Below are 24,020 nucleotides of genomic sequence, written 5' to 3'. Positions count from 1 at the left end.
GAGTGAAATATACTTCTGCAACATCTTAATTTACTTAGTTAAGTTGCTTCTTATAATTAGAAGGGCTCAGGCATGATTAAGTATGTCTATCTCGCTAGACTGAGATCTCCACCAGGGTAGTGATTACTACTCTTTCTCACACCACCAATATCGAAATCCACCTGGGGTACTGCTCATTCTGCAGTCCCCTGGGTCCCAACTCTGACCTACTAATTCAGAAACTGAGAATGGGGACCACGTTTATAAAGCTCTCCAGGTAATTTTGATGTCATTGAGTTTGAGAACCACTGTCTCAGGCTAGAGGTGAAGTGCTTGCTTATGAGCAAATATACATTTTATGAGATAGAGTAGGCACCTTAAAAGCCTTATGAAAATCGGAGACTTCACCATACCAACTACCACCCCAAATGTATAAGAGAACTTCCAAGAGCTTTCAAAGAAAGGATAGTACAGCTGTTGGGCATCAGCAGATGAGTGGATTAAAAAACTGTGGTACATCTACACAATGGAATACTATGCTGCTATAAAAAAGAAAGAACTCTTTCCTTTTTCAACAGCATGGATGAACCTGGAGAGCATCATGCTAAGTGAAATAAGCCAGCCAGAGAAAGATAAATATCACATGATATCACTCATTTGTGGGATATAATGAACAACATAAACTGATGAATAAAAATAGATCCAGAGCCATAGAAGCATCGAACAGACTGTCAAACCTCAGAGGGAAGGCAGGGGAGGGTGGGAGAGAGGGTAAGAGATCAACCAAAAGACTTGTATGCATGCATATAAGCATGACCAATGGACATAGACAGTAGGGGGATGAGGGCATGTGCTGAGAGGTGGGAGCCGCTGGGGAGAGGTCAATGGGGAAAAAGAGACATATGTCTCCTTTAAGGAATTTAAATTAAAAATAAAAGGATAGTACAGAGGCTACGGATGGTTTAGAGCTGGCCTCTCACACAAGTTGCCTGCATTTGAATCGCAACTGTGCAAATTACTAGTTTATTGTATTTGGACAACTTATCATTCTGTGCCTACATTTCCCCATCTGAATAATTAGAGTTATAACAATACCAATTACATGAAATTATGGAATTAATACACGTGAAGCACTTGAAATAGCACATAGTGATAGCTGTTAAGAGTATCTTAACACTAATATATAATACTATGGATAATGAGATTCACTTGTAACATATGTACTAGTATACGTGAATATAGTAACTTTTACTAACTACCAAAGTAACTGTTACTAGTCAGTTAATTTTAAACAACAATAACAAACGCTCCCAAATGGAAAGGGCTTCAAATTAATTACTGTTTCAAGAAAATAAAGCTTCCAGAATCAGGCCAGGTGGCTTGGTACTTGGTCACATTTTCAACACAAGGAGGTTTTCACTCCGGTATTTGAGCAGAACAAGTTCACTCAGTGTCTACAGTGGAAATAAGAGATTCCTTCAGCCCAATCCAAACAGTAACCCCACTAGTTCCCAGAAGATCAACATGAAGATACAATCAAACCTTTAGCTCAGATTCACTTCCCCCCCTGCTTCCCTGCATTTCTCACCTCTAGGGACTCGGGACATGCGGTCAGTGGACCCTCTGCCGTGCAGGAGGTAACCCCGCAGTCATATGAGGATGAATTGTTGCCCTGGGGCAGTGGCTGGCAGACTAATTCATAAGCAGCATTTCTTTATAGGGCTGGTCTCATAAGCTGGTTTAGCATCTTTGGTTGAAGCTGAATTCACAGTCACAGGAATACTGAGGAGTGCATTTAACAATATAGAAAAAAGTAACTATAAGAAACTCTGAAAAATGATAGGAAATCCGTGTACTATCTCCTTTAGTCCTTCCAGATATTGGAATATACGGTATAGACCAGAGGCTGTTTAGAAGGTCATGTGAAGAGATGTGAAGAGGGAACTATGAATTTAATCAAAATAGATTATGAAAGTAGAGATTCTGAACTCTGAATGTTTAATTTTTTTCCATGACAATGGTGACTTGTTACTTTCAATCAATTCAGATTATTGTCACTTCACTCCACTAGTATTGTAAGTTAAAAAATAACTCTGGTAATTCATGAAAAAAAGCACAAGGCATTTAAAGTCTCAATGTTTGTAAATATAAGAGTTAAATTAAAAATGTTTTTCTCATGGCCAAAATGCATAGCAAATGTGATAAAAAAGTCTTTTATATAAGGTGTTTTACTGAGTTATCTACTAAGAGTTTAATAGACAGTAAAATTATGTTAAAGTTATTCCCTGTAACTCTTTATATTTTATGAATAATTTATAACAAAGATTTCAAACTATGATAGTGTAATTATGATAACAAATTCATAAAAATATGCAGGAAAGTAAAACAAACTTAATTTTTAACATTTCAGGAATACAACATACTGAAGATGATGAATATTTTGGTGTTCGGTACTCAGGGTTTTGTTAGCAAACCTCTGGGCAAACACCTTACAAATATCACCCATGCCCAAATAATGTTGCTTATTAAGTGGTTTTCACTGATTACAGAGGAAAGTATGGGTTGTTCAGATTTGCAGAAAGTGTGAACCTCCTGCTGCCCAGATGTAAGGCATTCTCTGCACTGTGGAGGGATGTACCACCTATGACAGCAGTAGTATGGTGCTTAGATGGCACAACCCAAGTATCAGTCTATAACAGCTGAACACAGTGACTGAGTTTGGACATTTTCAGTACCACTCAGTGCAGTATAAGGACCATGTGAAAATAAACATTACCTCTCCTCCACCTGTTTTGTTCAATATTCTCTCTTCCTCTATTATTCATCTATCCAACACTGTTATTATTTAAATTCAAGGTGCTATGGAAATCCATTTAAATCAGATGTAATTCCTATGCTCAGGTGGGTAAGGCACAAGAAAGAGAAAGGCAAATTGTAACTACCAAGGTATCTTGTTGCTATGATTAAAATAAATAGCTGGCAGAGTGGAGAAAAAGGACACTGTTGTCACTCCCATCTTTGGAGATAAAAAGCAGGACCTCCAGGAATCACGTGATAGAGAAGGGGATAAAAGAGCAAAATTTAAAGAAGGTTGGTAAATGGTCCCCATAGAATCTAGATGAACCTTAAAGTGTATATGCCTAAGCACAGGAGCAGAAAACAGCCAGATGAATTTGAGGATCAGCAAGAAATCCGGGACAATGAGGCCTTAGGTGCTGGAAGTCAGAGAGGAGGCAGCTTAAAGGAAAGAAAAGAGACACCCTGTACAGCTTATTTTAGAGAATAATCACTACATGCTTAATCATATATTCCATGCCTCACAGAATCTGAAGTTAAGCTCACAAACACATCCTTTAAAGCTGCTATGCTAGTAAGAATGTGGTAAATGACCAAATAATTAGAGACTAAATATATTATTTTAGCACAGAGGCAAGAAGTCATCTTTACTTAATGTTAAGTGACTTGTTTTTAAAACAAGAAAGTAACACATTTTTTAAATACACATGCCTATGTATGAAAGCTTATTTCTTTTTTTTTAATATATTTTATTGATTTCTTACAGAGAGGAAAGGAGAGGGATAGAGAGTTAGAAACATCGATGAGAGAGAAACATCGATCAGCTGTCTCCTGCACATCTCCCACTGGGGATGTGTCCACAACCCAGGTACATGCCCTTGACCGGAATCGAACCTGGGACCTTTCAGTCTGCAGGCCGACGCTCCATCCACTGAGCCAAACCGGTTTCGGCAAGCTTATTTCTAATAAAACAGTAGTTTTCCATCTAGGATTACTGTGTTTTTTTAAAGATATAATTAGGAAAGCAATATATTAATGTCCCAATATAATTGGCTTAGAGAGGTATTTAAAAAGGATGGGAGTTTAAAGGGAAATGTAGCTTTTATTTTTCCAGGAAAAAACAGGCTAAAATATTTTCTACTTGAATGAAGAAGCAGTAAAGATGGATTAGAATCTATGCATATACAATACATATACATATGTAATTCGGGCTCTATAACTAGAAACAACCAAAAAATAAAATCTACTTCTTAAGTTTGGTGTTTTTAAAAATTATTTCTGTGTCTCAAGGAACTCCAGGTGTCTATAAGAACCAAAGAACTTTTCATACATATTATACACAGGCTTTTCAATGAAATAAATGTTACTCTATTTTTTGCACCATTTTGAATTCTACTATTCACAAAGTTTTAGGAATTAAACCGCACTATTTATGGAATTTGTACTCCAGGATGTAAATTTGTAACATAATTTGCACTTGCATAATTATTTTTTGAGCCCATGTTTTTACACTATTATTTTGATAAAAATGCAAAAGTCAGATGGTCTTGCTTTGGGATATTTTAAATTTTCTAACAATGAAGAATCAAATAGCCATTTGGGAACATTAACGGTTGAAAATACACATTTTACAATGAATGAATAATGCTTACTTATGAATTGCTACTAAAAGTGGATGCACTTCTGACCAGGCTATAGAACATGGTTCTGCCTCCCTACAGTTTAGAGATTTTCTGGGTCACATATTTCCCACTACCCTTCCTCATTTTTCTTCACTGTTCTTTCCTTTCCTCCCACCTGTGAAGTTATCCCTACCTGCAATTCCAACAACACAGCACCACATAATCAAGTAAAAGTGTTTTTAAATTTTAGTTGTTGATGTTTTAATGTAACTCGAGAGTACAAATCCAGGCTTTATGAGCTGATGAAACACGTTATTGCAGTGCAGTCTAGGGACGACCTGCAGGAGGTCGGTGGGGCAATGCGGAGGTTTCTATTTTCACCCAGTGAGCCATGTGACTCCTGTGCACTTAAAGATTGAGAAACCAGTATCTCTTTTCCCCACAGACGCTGTGGCATATGGAAAAGGAACATATTAAGATCATATTCACATTTTCTAAAAAAGGATAATAAATTATTAAAAGAGAAAGATCAAAACCAATTTTTCTCAGTGATAAAATACTAGTACTGAAACTACTGGTAAATTAACTTTCAAAGGAAAATTATGGCTTTGCCTAGGTACACACATCAAATTGACTCGCAGGTAATAATATAGCTATGTAATACATAGTGTAACGGGGATTTCTCTCCTATCATATTCTATATATTATATTAGTTTTTAGTTTAAAAAAATTCTATTAAAATAGGCTATTTGTGCAAAGAAACAGCAACAGTGGGGTGGGATGGGACTGCAGGATAGAACATCTCCCTGAAGGGATTAAAAATCACGTAGATACTAAAATGTCCACAAAGGGGTCTTGGGGGTGAGGGGTGTCTCTGCCTCATTCCTTTGAGGGCTTGGCAGCAGGAATGCTGAGGGATTTGCCCTAAACTAACACAGGGCCCACCCTGAGCCTGTAAATCTTTCACCCATGGAATATTCCCTTCCTGAGAGAATCAGGTCACAAAAGTTTGTGGTTATATTTACCCTGTTTGCTTTTCTATATCTTTTAAAAATGTATTTTTATTGATTTTCAGAGAGAGGAAGGAGAGGGAGAAAGAGAGAGAGAAACATCCATGTGGGAGAGAAACATCTATCCACTGCTTCCTGCACATCCCCCAGTGAGGATCAAGCCCGCAACCCGGCATGTGCCCTGACTTGAAGTCAAATTGGCAACCTTTCCATGCACAGACGACACCTAACCAACAGAGCCACACCAGCCAGGACTGCTTTTCTATATCTTATATTGAGAGCATTTTGAAGGCAAGTGCTGTCTTTTCTCTCGGGCCTAGTAGAACACAGTGGAGATACTTGTTCAGTACATGTTTGTTGAACGAATGAAAACGGTAACAGGAAATACATTAAAACAAAATTATCTCAGAACATTTTAAACATATAATATTTTAACACATGTAGCTATAAAAAAGAAAAATAACAGAAAATAATTATCTTTCAAAATAAATGAATAGTTATCCTGACTGACTTAAGTCAGGTAGCCAAGTACCCAGAAGGTTTAAATAAGTTTCTGCACTTTTATATGAGCTAACCCAAGACATCCTATCTAACAATAGACAAAGATTGAAATTAACCGTACCTCCGCTATGCTTCCCATTGGCTAATCAGTGAGATATGCAAATTACTGCCAAGAAAGATGGCGGTTAACCGCCAACAAAGATGGCAGTTAATTTGCATATCTAGGCACAATGCTGGGAGGCTAAAGGGGAAGGACGGAAGAAGCCGCCTGCCACTGATGGTGATCAGAAACCCAGGCGGCAGCCAAGAGCCGGGTGGCAGGCCTTTGCCCGCCCCCTGCCAGTGATTGGAGAAGCCAGGCAATTGCATCTCCCGCAGTGACGCAGGCCAGGACCCAGGAGGCACAGCAGCCAGTCTTGCCTTGTGGCCCAGGAACTGCCCATCAGCGGGTTCGAGGCTGCAAGGCAAGACCCGCCCCAGAAGCCCCAGCTACTTTAAAAATAGAACGATCTCCTTTTGAACCAATCTGTTTAGATTCAGGATTAGTAAAACAGTATGGAACTAATGAAATACAGTGATAGGAATTAGGAAGTGTGACACTGATGGTTCTGGGCATGTGAAGGGTGAGGGACAGAAGGGTACACAGGGTTTTCCCTTCAGTTCTGCTGGAGAGATGAGCTCTGAGGGCCGGAGCTGCTCCATGCCCAGAGGAGGTGGGTGTGGTCAGTGGCTCTGTTTCAGAACTTTCTGCCAAGCAGAGACCTTATCTAACCCACAGGAACCTTTTTACTCCAGAAAACAGAAACAGCCAGTTCCCAATGTGCATGGGAAAACCAGTGTCCCCTGCTGTGTACGGCGTCCTGATGGGGTGACGGGGGAGGTGGGCGAGGGGAGCAATGCAGAGTTGTTAGGCAGCTGGAGTGGGAGTGGAAAGGCTATGAAATGTCCACAGTCCTGGTTGTGCCCACGGCCTGGGCTGCTCCTCCAGGCCCTGGCTGAGGGATTAGGGCTGATTCTCTAGGGAACGGAATATTCCATGGGTGAAAGATTTACAGGCTCAGGGTGGGCCGAGTGTTAATTTGAGGCAAATCCCTCAGCATTCCTGCTGCCAAGTCCTCAAAGGAATGAGGCAGAGGCACCCCTCACCCCCAAGACCCCTTTGTGGACATTTTAGCATCTACGTGATTTTTAATCCCTTCAGGGAGACGTTCTATCCTGCAGTCCCATCCCACCCCACTGTTGCTGTTTTTTTGCCAACTGGGTCGAGCATCAAGGGGAAGGGGGGTTAATACTCACTGAAAGACTACTGATCCTACCGGGAAACCAACCTCTTTACTGTACTATTGTAAATATCATACCCTTTATATCCTGTATATTGGCTTCTTTTAAATAAAGTAAAATGTCTTAGAAAAAAAGAAAAAAAAAAGGCAAGGCAGGGCGGGAACCAGAAGACCCAGAAGCCGCCTGATATGGTAGTAACTCTATCAGTAAGCACTCTGAAAGTCAGTGGCATAAATGCACCAATTAAAGGACAGATTATGAGGGTGAATCAAAAACAAAACCCACTTTAAATATAAAGACACATATAAATTAAAAGTAAATAAATTAAGCTGCAGCCTGTTTTGCTCAGTGGATAGAGCATTAGCCCGTGGACTGAAGGGTCCCAGGTTCGATTCCAGTCAAGGGCATGTACCTCAGTTGCTGGCTTGATCCCCAGTCCCTATCAATGCATGTGTAGGAGGCAACCAATCAATGTGTCTCTCCCTTTCCCTTCACTCTCTCTAAAATTCAATGGAAAATATCCTTGGGTGAAGATTAACAAAAACAAAGTAAATGGATTAAGTAACATTAAAGAGATTATAAGAAAAATATATTCCAAATTCTGTTAGTTGTATAATGGCTATGTTTAAATTATTAACACCTAAGAAATTGGGTGAAGGGAACATATAATATGCTGTAGTATTTTATAGTTTTTTTACATGTATGAGATTATTTCAAATTAAAATATTAAAAAATTAAAAATTAATAAAATATTAATTTAAATGTATCTGCATCACATGAAGAATCTCCTAATTGCTTCTAGCATAATTTATTAAATTGTGCTAAAATTTACAAGGGCTCAATTAAAAAATATCTTAATTCTAAATGATATAATAAAAAATATATAATAGTGCAGTTATAAGCACTTATCTGAAAATAAAAATTTAAAGAAGTGAATTTAAAGAAGGGATTAGTCAAAGAAAATATATGCACAACCTATGGACAGACACAGACAACAGTATGGTGATGGCCAGAGAGAAGTGGGGGGCAAGAGCTGGGTAGAGGGGGCTAAGGGGAGGAAATAGGGACATCCTATATAATAATAATAAAAGGCTAATATATGCACATTGACTGAATGGCAGAATGACCAGTTGCTATGATGCGCACTGGCCACCAGGGGGCAGACGTTCAATGCAGGAGCTGCCCGCTGGTGGTCAGTGCACTTCCATATGGGGAGTACCACTCAGCCAGAAGCTGGCTCATGGCTGGCCAGCACAGTGGTGGTGGCAGGAGCTTCTCCCACCTCCGTGGCAGACACTCTGACCGGTAGGTTAGCTTGCTGCTGGGGTCTGGCCAATTGGGACTGAGCGAGATGGGCCGGACATGCCCTGGAGCCCTCCTGTGGTCCCTCCCTGGCTGGCCAACCTACCTCATCTCTCCTCAGCCCCGATCTTGCACTGGTGAGGTCCCTTGGTCTGGCCTGTGCCCTCTTGCAATTTGGGCTGAGGGACCCCCCCCCCCAGCCCCGAATGCATGAATTTCATGCACCGTGCCTCTAGTATTTCCATAATTGTACAAAGTTGCTATTTCTAACATGTCAGTCAGAAAGAGAAATTGATAATCTAATGAACCAGTTTGTGTTTAAGGTGGTGATTTCTTAGTTGAAAAAAAATCATTTCAGGAAATAAAGATTAGAAAAACTTGAAAACAATAAGATATTTCTGTTTAACTTTATTCACTAGATCAGTCCTTTACATCCAGAACCAACTATAAACATTATGGTGCCATCAATGATTGCTTTTTGAGTGTGTTAAAATTAAAATGGTAATTTCAATTTTTATTCATCAAGACAAGGAATAAAACGGAATTGAATACTAATTAGTGCATGTGAGTCATACACCTGAAAAACTAAGGGACTACTATACTCATTTTAAGTGAGTTTAAGCAAAGTGCTCAAATGTTTCATTTGAAGGACTGATTAAAAATTAAATGACAAGAAAATTAATAATGTTCAACACAGAAAATTTGGTACATGATCTGTCTTCCCAGAGCCCCTTAAATATGATTATTTTTAAGGGATAACCTTTTATATTTTCAGAAAATAACTTAGAAAGTAAGTTATTAAATAATATAATTATATAATATATACTCTGAACACAATCACAAATATATATATATAAAAGCCTAAGCAACTGTTAAGACCGGACGACTGGCCAGTAGCTATGATGCACAGGGACCACCAAAGGGCAGATGCTCAATGCAGAAGATGCCCCCTGGTGGTCAGTGCGGTCCCACAGCCAACCTCCTGCGGTCCTCCCCACAGCCCGCCGATCCCGATTGGCTTCGATCACCAGCCAGGCCGAGGGACCCCACCTGTGCACAAATTCATGCACCGGGCCTCTAGTTAATGAATAGCAATGGTGAGCTTTCAATTTTCCTCCCATTATCTGCAAGATATCTTCATTCAATATGAAACCCTTTTTATTTACTTTTACTGTTATTCTTTAAGACCTCATCATCTGCATACTAATAGCAAAATAATTATAATAATAGTAATCATAATAAACTGCCCTTAAAAGTAAAAGAAATATTTAAATATTTTACATAAATTGACCAAGTTATATTTATTTACCTATTATCATGGGCTTAAAAAAATGTTCATTTATACTTTGAAAGGCATAATGATGCATTAGTGTTAAGTAAGCAATGAACTGGAACAAACTAAAATGAAATATAAGAACATCAGAATATCAGAAATTTTAATGCAGGGTTTCTCAGAGAAACCACTGCAAAAGTATGTTATTTATAGTTTATCGAAAACATGGCAGACACTGAAGCTCACAAACATAATCTAAATAGAAAACTTGATACAAACTGATGATACCATCTGTCAATTGTCCTGCAATTTCTGTTCTAAATCTTAATTTCTAAAGTTTTATCATGAACTAAATTCCACTAATGCATTTCATAATAGTCAAATAAAAAAATGGTCTCTGGATTAATTTTTAGTAAGTAGAATGCAAGCACTTTTGGGGGTTGGCGAGGGTCTATTTTAAACTATGATGGGATATTCATTAGTCTGGGATCAAAACTATAAGGATGTGCCATTTCCCTTATCTGGAATTCTCATTGCATATGTGGCTATAGATTAGAAAAATAATGTGTAATGTAAGAAGGAATTTTGCAAATGCATGCAAATATAAATTCATAAAACAACAAAAAATATCAGGTAGCCACATAGAGTCATATGGATGAAATAAATGTATATAGGATATGTAAAAATTCACAAGAAACCTGAACAAAGAAATCATCTGAAGGAGATTATGATCCTATTCCTAAAATAAGTTATTTGGCCATAAATCAATTTTCCTTCCTATCAACTGCATGTAAAGCAAACCCTATACATTGCACCTAATAATTTCATATCAAAGCATCCTGTGTTAAAAATTACCTTGGCACAAAATATGTAGTAAATAGATAAAACAGATCAGCTACCTAAACAAATCATAATTCTGTAATAGCTTCCTATTCCAAAGAAACAAGGACAAACCTTTTAGTATGTAAAAACCCTAAGGCACATTAAACTCCCACACTACATGTAAACACATCCCTCCAGCAGCCTACACACAAAACATGATTTTCTTTGTGATGTTCCCCAGATTCTCACCTGACCTCTCTGAGCATGCTATTCCCTTGGCTTCTAGTCTCTATTGAAAGCCATTTTTCTGAGGCGGACTTCAAAATCTATCTTTCCCAAGAAGCTTTTCATGATAATTAATTACTTCTTTCCCTGACTCCATTGTGTACTGGATTTTCCTTCTATTTAGCACTCATCAATGACTTGTTAGATATTATTAATGTGCTCACCTCCCTCCATCAGAGCAATGATCTTTTCACAGAAAACTGGTTTGAGCACCTTTTGTGTCCTCCTAATATGTAATTTACTGTCTCACTTCAGCTAAGTGGCCAAAAAGCATTTAACTGAATTTAATATAAGGAACTGGAATTGCTACCATCTATTCCATCTTTGGAAAATCACTTACTACCTCAGTTGATCATTGTGTTCTCCTATTTTGAAAAATAGCTGGTTGATGACAATAAATGAAAGTATATATTAAAACACCTTCAGTATTGTAAAAAAAAAACACAAAAAAACCTTTCTTTTATATGTACCTTAAAATAGTGAAATTCATAACCCACAAATTTAACATTTTTAACCCTCTTATCAATGGAATGTAAGGTTTTCACAGTTTGGACATTTAGACTCTTAAGTAAATTATCTTTTCCTCTGTGACCATGAAGAAAAGTCACCCTGGGCTCTCATCGTGTTCTCTCTGAAGTGACTCTGGTCATTCTTTAGCAGTAACCTTATCCCAACCCGTCTGTTACCTGAATCCATGACCATCTGTCGTTTTCTGCTGCTGTCCAGGCATTTATAAGCCCCTTCTTATTAAGGCGAGCATAGTAGGGATACCACTTCTGGAGTCCAAAAAGAGCTCGGTGGGTCGAGGAAGCTGTGATTTGCTGATTTGATATGATTCCACCTTCAATTCCCAATGGGCCCGAGCATTCTGGAAACAAATCAGAAAAAAAGGAGAATGTTATTCAAAATAACCCACATTTGAAATGCAGCGGTGGGATCTGATATGAGATATTTTAAAAATGATTTTGAATTGTACCATGGCGCCACTTAGGCCACACATACTTTACAGATGTTACTGATCACTACATGAAAGAAATATGTCTTGTTCCTCAGGACACTCTCTTCCTCCTTTTTTTGAGTATGGCAACTGAGCAGACATCTCCCTTCCGCGTTATGACTGCATTCTGTACAATTACCCTTCGGCTGGTGATCGTGTCAATAAAAGATGAATGCCCTTAAAAGGCCTATCTCATATTTCATACTCCTAGGGACTGGCATGCATCATAAATCATAAGTTCTCAATAAATATCTGTTGATCTATTATTTCTTTTCTAGCCTTCCTCTAAGTTTGTATCAGAATCATTTTCACACTGACTTAGCGTTTCGTACTACTATGATTTTTTAACTTACATTTTTATAACTAGTGTCAGTTATGATTTCATAAAAAAATAAGCAATGTGTAAATCTGTCAACATTTAAAAACATTAAAATAATAACTTGTGCTATGTTATAAATAATAGAAAATACGTTGACACATTGTTTTTATAAAGTAAACAGGTAAACTCTCTGACATTATACACAACAGTATGTATACCACTCAGTAAATCCAGATATTAAAATACTTATATTTCTAATTTTTATGTCTAAATTCACAACTACATATTGGGATTCTGCACTTATATTTTCACTTTCTTCTCTTATTTTTCTTTAAATTCGTGACTAACAAATTTAGGAGAATTTCCTAATGAAAATTTAAAATAGTAAGATTAAAGCATAAAATACTCAAATGTATGATCTCAGATAACACATTTGTTTAAATTTTAAAAACAGAACTAGCGATAAATCCATCTTAAACTTACATATATTTGTATTACATATATTTGACTTTTATAATTATTTCATAATATTTCACCAGAATATACATTTAATTTAAATTCAGTTTTAGAAATTCATTAAGCAATACTATAAATAATAAAAGGTAACATCTTTTCTTAATCTCATTAACATTTTATACAATATACTCAATTTTGCTAAATTAGATTTGTACAATAAATATAATAACCCTATTATAAAATATACAATTTTTCAGAATTTCTGAAAATATTAAAAGACCACACTGCCATTATTAAATGCCACTCTATAGAAGCCAACTTGGTCAGTAATGGCCACCTAGCATATTTTATATATTTTACTTACTATTAAAGTCCAGCATTTGTCTGTTATTAAATGTAAACATCAGTTTGAGGTTAAAAATATGAAAGAAAGAAATCTTCTGCTGGATTATCATATTTTTAAAATTTACAAAGATGTTTCCCACTGGTAACCATTTTTTCATTAAGCAGAAACATGTCTCTTTTTCCTATCTCATAAGCAGAGAATAAGTAGCTCTAAGCACATCACTAACATTTCTCCCATTGTTTTAAAGCCTTTAAACACTGTTTATTAAAAAAAAAGGACAAAAGTATGTGGATAAGTAACCATCTTAATCAGACTTTATTTGTAAAATGACATTAATACACCAAAAATTGACTCTCTGTGACTAACGATTAATAAATCATTCAATCGATAAGTTAAATTTAGATACTAAGATCTTTTCTCAAACGTGTAATTAGAGTTGTTTAGCACTTCATGAAGGTGTACTATATCATTTTGAAGTCATTAAATCAAGAAGCCATTCATTTTCAGAATTGCAGTATTAGCAGTTACAGATGATCTGATTTTCACTTTCCAAAATAATTAATGTAGAAAACTCAAATGCCTTTGGATTCTTGCTTTAGTTTCCATTTTGTAAGATTTTTACAGACTTCATGAATGTACTGAGACATTCATGGTGACACTTTGATTTTAAACAACTTCAGGAAGCTGACTTTTTAGGAATATTGCCATGAAAGGCATTTCAAGTATCCTTGTCCTTGATTTGTGCAGTGTTTGGGTGGAAAAATGCAGCAGGCAGGAAGGCCATTTACTGCAGGCCGGTCAGTGGAATGGCAGACCTAGGGAGCCAGCGTTGATTAATTAGACTGCATGACAGCCTTAGAAAGAACTCTATACCATTTAGTCGTGTACTTGTAAACACCCTATGCTGAATTGGACACCTTCACCGAATTTGTAACCATTTAAAAAGTGATTAATCCTCAAACCACACTATTTAATGACTACTTTATCAGTACTCTTGACCAACCTCCCTGTATTGGCTGTGAACTGTTGCATTATCATATAAGCCAAAAGCCATAGACTCCAAATCTTTGCCATGTCCTCACTAGTCATTCATTCAAACAAACAATATATATATATATATATATATATATATATATATATATATGGCTTCACAGTTTACAAAGTGTTTCACATAAGCTGTCTTGTTGTTATGTCAAATTTACAAATACCGTATTTCTTTACTCAGTTCTCAATTCCACATGCTTTTTCAAAAGTAAGTACTTACAACTTTCACTTATATCCTGTATGTTGCCAATCAGTAAAACCCAAAAGAAGAAACTTGACTATGGCAGGTGGGGTCGGGGTGGGGGAGTTGGGGGTCTGGAATGAGGCGTGGGTCCATGAGGCATCAGCTTACTTCCTTAAAATTGAGTTAGTGCTCCTCAATTTTCCTCATTTTAAAAACTGAGGTTATGATAACACCTAATTCACCAGTTGTGAGGAAATAAAAGGAAAAAAAAGCACTTTGCCTGTATAACTACACATTGTTAAAAAATAATGAGCTTGGGTCTGTAAAGTCACACGCGTGTTTCTCTTTAGCATTGAGGAGACCCTGGCCATTAGCTCCGATGGAGGAGGTGCTGGGTGTTTACACTGTTACTTCCTTAAATGCTCACAATGTCTTGTACACAGGAAGAGCTCAATAAACATGAGCTGAATACCAGTATTGGGGCCTTTATTTTTCTAAACAGTAAACTAATAAGCAAATCCAAGTCTCATTCTTTACTTCACACTGAAAGTTATCAGGACAGCAGCTTTCCTTCACTAATCATTTGGACACCATCAAATGGATGTCATCATAATAAAAGGTTCAAAATCCAATTTCCTTTTGCCTGTGCTATCCACCTCCCCAATGTCCTATTAAATTCAACAGTTATAGAAACTAATGAAGGAGTTGCAATTCAGAATGCAAATGATCATACACTTAAGATTAAGTGACCTTGAGCAGCAAACAATAAGATGCTTAAAAGAAAGATAATATGGAGCTGTAGATTGCTACCACTATCAAATAAAGGAGGGAAGGGTATGAAATAATGGGGAATTTAATATTACATAAGCATTCTGAAGTTTGAAAAGAGTATCCACATGTAATTCCTCACATATCAAAATAATATTTTAAGGAAAAAAGTTATTATGACTATATAATAAATGAGGAATCTTGTGAGGAGGGAAGTTAAACTTGTAAAAGGTGAGTATGGAATTTAAGCCAAAATGCTCTGCTTCATAAACAGAAAATAATATCAATTGATGAAGCAAAGAGTTCAGCAATTCTTCACAAGCTGATTCTGGAATGACCTGTTTTTGTCCTACCTGCTATTGCCATGCTGAACCTGGTGGGCTCCAGTCACATCAACCAGGCTGCAGGGACAGAACTGAAAAGGGAAAACCTGCTTCTTTTCTCAAACCATACCCAGAACTTCCCTGCCCCACACCTCATCCATGTGTATCATGTGTGTCCATATGTTGTCCCATAAAATGGGGAGCCCCTTAGTAGTCAGGGATTACATCCCTCATAGTACCTAGCAGCAAGCCTTGATCTAGCAGACACCTAATAAATACTTACAGAGGAAGTTAATTATGAAATAAATATGAAGGGTAAATAAACAGTAAAAGTTTTAGCTAACATTGTAATACTCTATTTGTGTAATCCTATATAATAAACGGCTAATATGCAAATTGACCAAACAGCAGAACAACCAGTCACTATAATGCACACTGACCACCAGGGGGCAGACACTCAACGCAGGAGCTGCCACCTGGTGGTCAGTGCGCTCCCACAGGGGGAGCGTCGCTCACCCATAAGCTGGGCTCAGGGCTGGCAAGTGCAGCTGTAGTGGGGGGAGCCTATCCCATTCGGAGCCTCTCCCACCTCTGAGGCAGCACTAAGGATGTCTGACTGCCAGCTTAGGCCCGCTCCCCAAGACAAGCTGGCCTAAGCCAAAAGTCGGCCATCCCCTGAGGGCTCCCGGACTGCGAGAGGGTGCAGGCCAGGCTGAGGGAGGCCCCCTGCCCCCCGGTGAATTTCGTGCACCAGGCCTTTAGTTCATTTTATAAATTAAAAATATCATTTTGCCTACTTTCTCAAGAGTATATGGATATAGATGCCTTTAGAAATCATCCATAAGCTAAGTGAAGAGGAAGAACATCTCTTTAGTAATAAAAAACAGACAATCGAGCAGGTTACTTCTTTCAAATAGATGCCACTCAGCCAACAGGTGTTTCTAAAATTGCCGCCTGTTATCCCCAGAGTGGGCCCAGTGGCAATTTGATCAGCACAAAATATGGCAGGAAGATACAGGAATCAACATTTCTGATCATTAGATCTGTGTTTGCATATCTTTGGTATTATGCTTGCTTCTGTCAGACCTGACAATAGTCCCAATTTAAGGATTCCAATCAACATTGATTACCAGAGGTTTTAAGGCATCATTTATATAATCAGTTAAAATAACTGCATTGCCTGAGTCATCTGAGTGCCTTCTGACTGGCGGCCCTGCTGTTCTGTTGTTCAGACAGACTAAGTGTGTGATGTCACCTGGCAGGTTGAGCAAGAAGAGCAGCTGGGCCAGCTGGGGCCAAGCCTGACGTGCCCACCGCAGAGCACTCCCCCGCTTTTGCCAAATCCTTGGGAATAAAACAGCTTCAAAGTGAAGTCCTCACTCTGCAAACTCATCCTCTGGAGTGCGGCAAAGAATGGCGTCTGCATTTTATTGATCTTGTGGCTGACAAGTAAGCAGTGCCTCAAGATGTCTCACATTTTGTTCCTGAGTGCGCCGACTAAGCCTTTCAAATAAGTGAGATGCACGGCTGAATCCGTAACAGGATACTGCTTTCATTTGCTCTATCTCAATCTCCAGACCTCTTCAGAATGAAAGGATTTCAAATTAAAGCCATGTAAGAAACAAATCTCCTTTAAACATCTCCAGTCCTCTCTTTCTCTGAGCATCTCATCTTCTTACAGGAGTGGAGTCCTCTGCTGTGCTTAGCTTAGCACGATAATTGTGCTGAACACAAATGCTGGCGAATGGATTACTGATGATCTCCAATACTGCAGAAATTAATGCTGATCCCAGCATAAACCTCTCTGTGCCACTTGGATTGCAGCCTTTCCTTTCTTCCTGGTGTTTGCTTTACTTCAGCGTTGTCTTGAGACCAGGCTCTAAATTGATGAGGGTGAGAACAAGGCCACGATTCCTCACACTGTGGCTCAAGGGTTAAAAGAAACCCTGATGATTTTTTTCTTCTTCTGAGTCTTGTCATCTAAGCCCTCACACATTTGCTATTTATCTTAGGCTCTTATGTTCTGGTGTTGAGGAAAGGTGTCAGAAGAAAGAGGACAAGGGAGGGAATGAAGACAGGAAAGGTAAGATAGGCTGGTATCAGGTAGAGAGCTTAGATGCATTACTCTGGCTGTGGGAGATGGGGAGATGGCGAAGGAGCTCCCTGGACAGTGAGAAAGTGAAGGGGACATGGGCACACAGCCTTCCCCGGCTCACTCACTCACAGATTCCTGAGGAGCACCCCCTGGGTGTCAGCCCCCTGTCAGGCACTGAGAGTGATCACCTTAAAGGGACTTAGAGTGAAAATTCTGTTGGTGATGTTTGTTTCTCTCCACACCTAGAGACTACTTCTCTATATGAGTGTATAAACTTCACATATGGCCATAGTAACCTTGCTTAGAAAAACTAGTCATCGCAAGATCATCAAAACAGTTTTCAAAAATTAGTTAAGCTGATTTAGGTTGCACATAAAATGTATGTGTACCTTAGAGAAAAGGCTATTTCTTTGCATCAGATGGACTGTTAGCCTAGATAAATGCTAATTTTCTTTACAGCTTTCAAGACTGATTCTGTGCTATGTGGCCACTAAAGAATTTTCCCCATGTGACTAGAAACTGTATTCTATTATTTTCCATATTGTAAAGCTTAAAGGTGTCCAAGATAAATGATGAGAAACAACTATTTGGGCATATTTTTCTCTTAGATAATTAACTTCTTTTATTCCATGCCTTTTGCATTATTTATATTTCCTAAGCACTTAACTCAGTGCCTTACATATTTGTCTATTCTCAATATTGTGGATTAAAGTAAATTAAATTAAAATAAATCATTGCTTTTTTGAATTACTTCTCTTCCTTTGTTGAAACTGAATTAATCTTCTGAATGTAGATACGATCACTCTAAGGATTCAACATACTGGGTGAGTTATAAATCCGAAATGCTTTCCTGGTATGCTGGAATGCTTGAACTATATAAGAATTAGCTCTTGGCGGCAGGGGAAATACAAGGTTTTCAATACAAAACAGCAATCATAAAATTACAAATTCAATTATCATCCATCTAGCTATTTTCCTGTAAAATGTGGTTATGCTTTTTTCTTCACACTGTGTTATCTCAAGTCAATTATGATATATTATCAGTTTTAAATTAATTGTTTTGAATTCAGGAAAAAATTAAACTCATGAATAAGCTAAATTATAATAGAAAACTGCCCAATAGTATTTCCTGAGGCTAATTTTTTAGCATATTGGCGAAGAATGCTGGTGTTTGGTGTTAAACAGTAGAACCTATGGACTCTAGTATTCAAAAACTAAAATTCTTACTGAGATAACTTATGAAAGTAAAAAAAAATCAAATGAGATTATCATCCTATTGCAGTACACAGTGTTGCTACATGGTAAAAGAAGAGTGCGTTTTAATTACTTAAGATTCATTCTTTCCAAAGAGAGCAGCATAGGGGATATTCAAGTGCTGTGCGCACTTTTGCAGCCAGGAAGATTTCAGTGACTTGTACTCAGGCTTCCACTTAGTCTGCACAATTCATCTCCCACCAAATATAAAGATAACAACATGGTTTGATGAAACAGTTGTCTGTGGAGTCAAAAGCCTGCAATTCACAAACTGCAGATGTATTCTGGCTTCCAACAAAAGATCTATCTGAAAGAGCTAAAAGGGGCATAATGCCAAGGTAAATGCTAAAGGTGGGATTCAGTTGCTTCAAGACATGCATTGAATACCAAATGTAAGTATTCAAACACTTCTAGGCAGAGGACACACCTTTTAAGTTTTTTGTTTTGTTTTGTTTTGTTTTGTAAATGCATATCAGGATAAGCACCACAAAGGACCACTTCTGCTGTTTTGTTTTAAATAATATTATTGGCATGTCAAATACTCATTTTATTTGAGAGATAAATCACAGTCCCAAATCCAAGTATCAGCTATGTAGCTATTTTTTTCTGTACAATGCAGTTATGCTTTTCTTCACACTGGATGTTATCTCAGGTCAAGTATAAAGACTCAGAGTTCCAGAGAAGGGAATTCAAGAAATTAAATAGGAAGCTGTTGCAGATGGCAAAATATGGCATAATGGGCTCTCTTTAAGGCTAGAACACTTTGGAAAGTCAGTGAAAAAAAGGATAAAGTGCAAGATGGAACCTGGGAATACATAGTAAATGCTTTATTTATTTGAATTCTAGAGACATCTACATTATGCATTCACTCCTAAAAATATAGAGAAATGTTTGTTATATAGAAAATAAATAGGTATACTCATATAGTCAGAGAACTATTGAAGTTGGGGAAGGGAACTAAAAATTCCTGAAAATAATTTCTAAAAGTCTTCCCTCTAAATGAAAACCTCAGCTACATAGTTTTTTCTCTTTCAAAACAAAACAAAACAAACAAAAAAAAAACACACACCAAAAAACAACACAAAACAAAAACATATTTTGCCAGCATTTTCAGGATAGAGCTGAGACAGAAGATGAATTCTTGGTGAGAACACACTTACTAATCAAACATTCCTAAAGAAGAAAGTATCACTAAGGCTTTGTACATAGTATTTGCAATGCCTTTGGTAGTTCTGAAAGGGATGATTCAACAGAATTTTAAAGCAAAACAAATGTAAAGCTACGAAAACAAAGGATGATTTATCAATTTTTAGAAAAGACATTCTAGGAGAATTTAACAGGGTAACAATTTTACTTTAAGCCTATAGAAGCTAAGCCAACTTTTCATATATTACACCTTATTCGTAAGAGTCATACTGGAGCCCTAACTGGTTTGGCTCAGTGGATAGAGAGTCGGCCTGTGGACTGAAGGGTCCCAGGTTTGATTCCGGTCAAGGGCATATGCTTTGGTTGCGGGCACATCCCCAGTAGGGGGTGTGCAGGAGGCAGCTGAATTGATGTTTCCCTCTCATCAATGTTTCTAGCTCTCTATCCCTCTCCCTTCCTCTCTATAAAAAATCAATAAAATATATTTTTTTAAAAAAGAGTCATACTGGATGTGTTTTATAACATAATGACTATAGGTCAGCCTATTAAAATAGAAAATTTAACTTTTGTTTATATTCAAATTTATTATATTCAATGACAAACTAGATCCTGATATTATATTGTCTCCAGGTTAAATGTTCATTTTTCATCAGACAATATTTATACAGCTAACTAATAATGCATACATACATTTCAGAAAAGTAAAGATATTTAAAACTCTTAAACCTCGATTTAAATCTTCAGATGCTAAAATGAGTAGAGAATATTTGCTATGTTCAACAAAATATCTATAATGGGATAAACTGCTATTCCCTGGTCTGCTCAAACAGAATACATTATTGTTATGTAGTTTGGCCTAAGAATTATAAATAAATATGCTTCTTATAAACTTATGTTAAAAATATACGATAACTATAAAGTTTTAAACAACAGATAATCCTATGAGTGCCCATTAGGAACTTGTAAGTTTTGAAAATTGGTCAAAAGGAATTTCATGCTTTTCCTTAAGCTTTAATCAAAAGAGAATTTAATGTTTCTATCATTTTGGAACTATGTAAGATTAATTTATTCCATCTTATCATTTTTCTCATTTGGATAGCTCATCACCTTGGTTTTATATTTATAGAATAAACCAGGAATCAGGTAAAAACCATCAAGTCACACACATAAAATAATGCACAGTATTTAACCCAAAGTAGAGATGGAAGAAGTACTAGCATTTGTAAAAATTCCTGTACAAATAAGGAGAATAGTGACTTGATTTTCTTAGGAATTCTTCACTTTAGTCAAATGTTTCAAGAAATAGTAAAATCAGTTATTTTATAACTTGATTGTCATTAGGATATAGCATCATGCAGCTGTTATTTTTAGTATACAGGAATTATACTAAAAATAGAGAGAACCAAGGATATAAATTTTACCTGGCATTAGTAAGACAATATTTCATTAATTATAAATTTTTATTCAATTGCCCAAATCCTCTTTAACTACAGAAAAAAAGAAATGACTGTGTGAACAATAAATTGTTCAGCCCGGGTGTTGTGATAATATATCCTGGGTGGCTTAGTACTTTTAAAAGTTAGCTGCTCAGCTAAAAAAAATGCATAGGTAAAAAAATAATTAGAAAAAATTGCTTTATATTAATAGATTTACAGGTTCACAATATGAGTAGAATATAAAATTTACAAATATAAGTAATGTATTTGGGAAATAATTAAGGTAACAATAAATGTACATGACTGGGGGTTGCTGATGTACACTGAGTGGCCAGACTATTATGACCGGCCAGATTATTATGACCACCCCATCAGTACTTCGTTGGGCCACCTTTTGCCTTCAATACTGCGGTGATTCTTCTTGGCATTGACTCCACAAGATGTTGAAAGGTGATGCGAGGAATCTGACACCATGCCTGATGAATAGCACTGTCCAGTTCTGTGAGATTTGATGGTTGCGGAACCAGCTGCCTGATGGCTCTTTTAACTTCGTCCCACAAATGCTCAATTGGATTGAGATCTGGTGATTGTGGCGGCCACCTAAGCAAGGTAAAGTCTCTCTCATGTTCTTGAAACCACTCCTGCACAATACAAGCACCGTGGCATGGCGAATTGTCTTATTGGAAGAAGCCATCTCCATTGGGATACGCCATTAACATGATAGGATGAACTTCATCAGCAATGATACTTAGGTATGTTGTGCTATTTAGACATTTATAATGATCTGGCCCTCTAGCAACTTCAGTGTGAAATTATAGCTAATTTGCCTACAAACATCAGGTGGTCATAATAATTTGGCCACTCAGTGTATATAAAGTGACTTATTCAGTCTTGGCAAATTTTCTATTATGTCAGTTCATCAACACTGTTTTCATTGTAATTCTGCTAAGGCCATGAAGGAAAATCCTGTACCAGATATGTTCATTTTTTAAAAAAAATATGGGTGATGCTCATGTATAGCAAAGTATGAAAACCATGAGTTAATCGTATGTTTACAGGGTGAGTAATATCCACCGTAAGTTTTCTGCGTAGGTCAGAAACAATAGATGGTACACACAGGGTAAACAATATGACAGTAAATATGCACTTAGTGAGAGGTAGCTCTTTTGCTGTTGTCATCATTGTTGCTTATTATAAAGCAAACGTTAAAAGTCATGGATGTGGGAAATTTATTTCCACGGTGACTACCCGGAGACCCATGGAGTAAACACATGCTCAGCCAGGTTTTACACGTACTCCCTTCTTATTCAGGAAGTAGATCTTCTACTCCCCTTTTCTATGTGAAATATTATTTAATATAAATTAAAACACAAACATAAGCGCAATTATTAATCATGAAAAGTTCCTGAAAATGATTCAAATTGTCATTCACTTGGCAGGTCCTTATTATCATATTCATCATCAGGTATTTCTGTCACCAAAGCATTCAGATTGTCAGATAAATCTCTGCCTGGGGGAAATATAAACTACAGTATATTCCAGGCTCACTGGAAATAAAAATCACTAATTAAATAATCTGTTTTTAAAATTGGTCTGTGTCTGGCAGGCACTTTTCCTCATTGTGGCACAAAATAGGGATCTCCTATGGAAAAGTCTCATCTTAACTCTTTGATAAAACCAGATTACAACTCTGAGAAGCGCCTTTATAATCAAGTTTCTTTCCCAATTTAATATCTGAGTAATCCTATCTTTAGGTTAGATGGAGATGAAGTTTTAGCTGGCGGCAATTTCATTGCAATAATCAAAGAAATCTCATTTCCTCAAGTCTATAACTGAGAGTAAAGTAACAAACCATTTCCACCCAAATTGAATAATACCTGCTTCCCATATCCTCAGCATAGCCTTTCTGTTTCATCATGACTTATTTTTCCAATCAATGTGAGAAAAATGTTGATATTCACTCTTTCAGATTTCCAAGGACATAAAGGGGATGTATTGGAAGGAAAATCATGAAATGCCACTTAGCTCCTAGCTGACTCTTTTCCTGATCTGATTTTGAGATATAAGAAAACCGTGCATAATACTGGTGTCTTAGGAAGTGTCATATACAGAAAGCAAAATAAAGAAACTTCTCTGCTCTGAAGGTATGAATCTTCTTTTCGCTCACAGACATTCCTGAAGAATAAAATTAAAGCCTGCACATATTACAAAGAAAATATGTCAGGCATTTCAGCCTCAAAATAACTCCTAGAATAGTAGGTTTATTTCCAATTGTAATTGAAGCACCTGAGACTCAGAGAGGTTAGGTAATTTCCCTAAAGTCACAGAGCCAGGATTTGGCCTAGATATATCTATTACCAAAATGCCCTGATAAATATTGTACTATAAAATGTTGGGGGCATTCTGTTTGCTGTGTATGACTTAAGCAGGGTGGGGAACCAGTGAACAATTACGGGGCGCGGCTACAGTGTTTTGGCCAGGTTCAAGCCTCGGACTAATGAAAGGACAGGGTCCTCTCATTGCCACGTGCAAGTCCCAGCTGGAGGGCAGGGCCCACCCAGCACAATCATAGCCAACGGCTGTGGTTGTAAGCTTGAACCTATGTTCCGAACACGTGGCCCCACGTGCCTTGTGCTAGAGTTCAGGTGCATGTAGTTGAGTGAGGTTGGAACTCATGAGAATGCTGTAAACAACGTGATCACGCCCCTACTTTGCCTCGTGGCATCTGCTATAAAATAAAGACACGGCTTGTGGGCGCTGGCACTGTCTCCTCATCAGGGA

General features: G+C 37.4%; 1 protein-coding gene across 2 annotated transcripts in view; it reads right to left on the bottom strand.

Annotated features, from left to right (window-relative positions):
- Nucleotides 1-24,020, bottom strand: part of EDIL3 (EGF like repeats and discoidin domains 3) — a 396,406-nt gene that overhangs the window by 123,774 nt on the left and 248,612 nt on the right. For both annotated transcript variants that reach the window (XM_006081235.3, XM_023750152.1), the window contains one exon: nucleotides 11,558-11,739. In XM_006081235.3, coding sequence (XP_006081297.1) covers nucleotides 11,558-11,739 — 182 coding nt within the window. The remainder of the gene's footprint in view (nucleotides 1-11,557; nucleotides 11,740-24,020) is intronic.

This window comes from Myotis lucifugus, unplaced genomic scaffold, assembly GCF_000147115.1.
Source record: "Myotis lucifugus unplaced genomic scaffold, Myoluc2.0 scaffold_0, whole genome shotgun sequence".
Taxonomy (NCBI): Eukaryota; Metazoa; Chordata; class Mammalia; order Chiroptera; family Vespertilionidae; genus Myotis; species Myotis lucifugus.
Note: the sequence above shows the minus strand (reverse complement) of the source record. Positions and strands in the feature narration are given on the sequence as shown.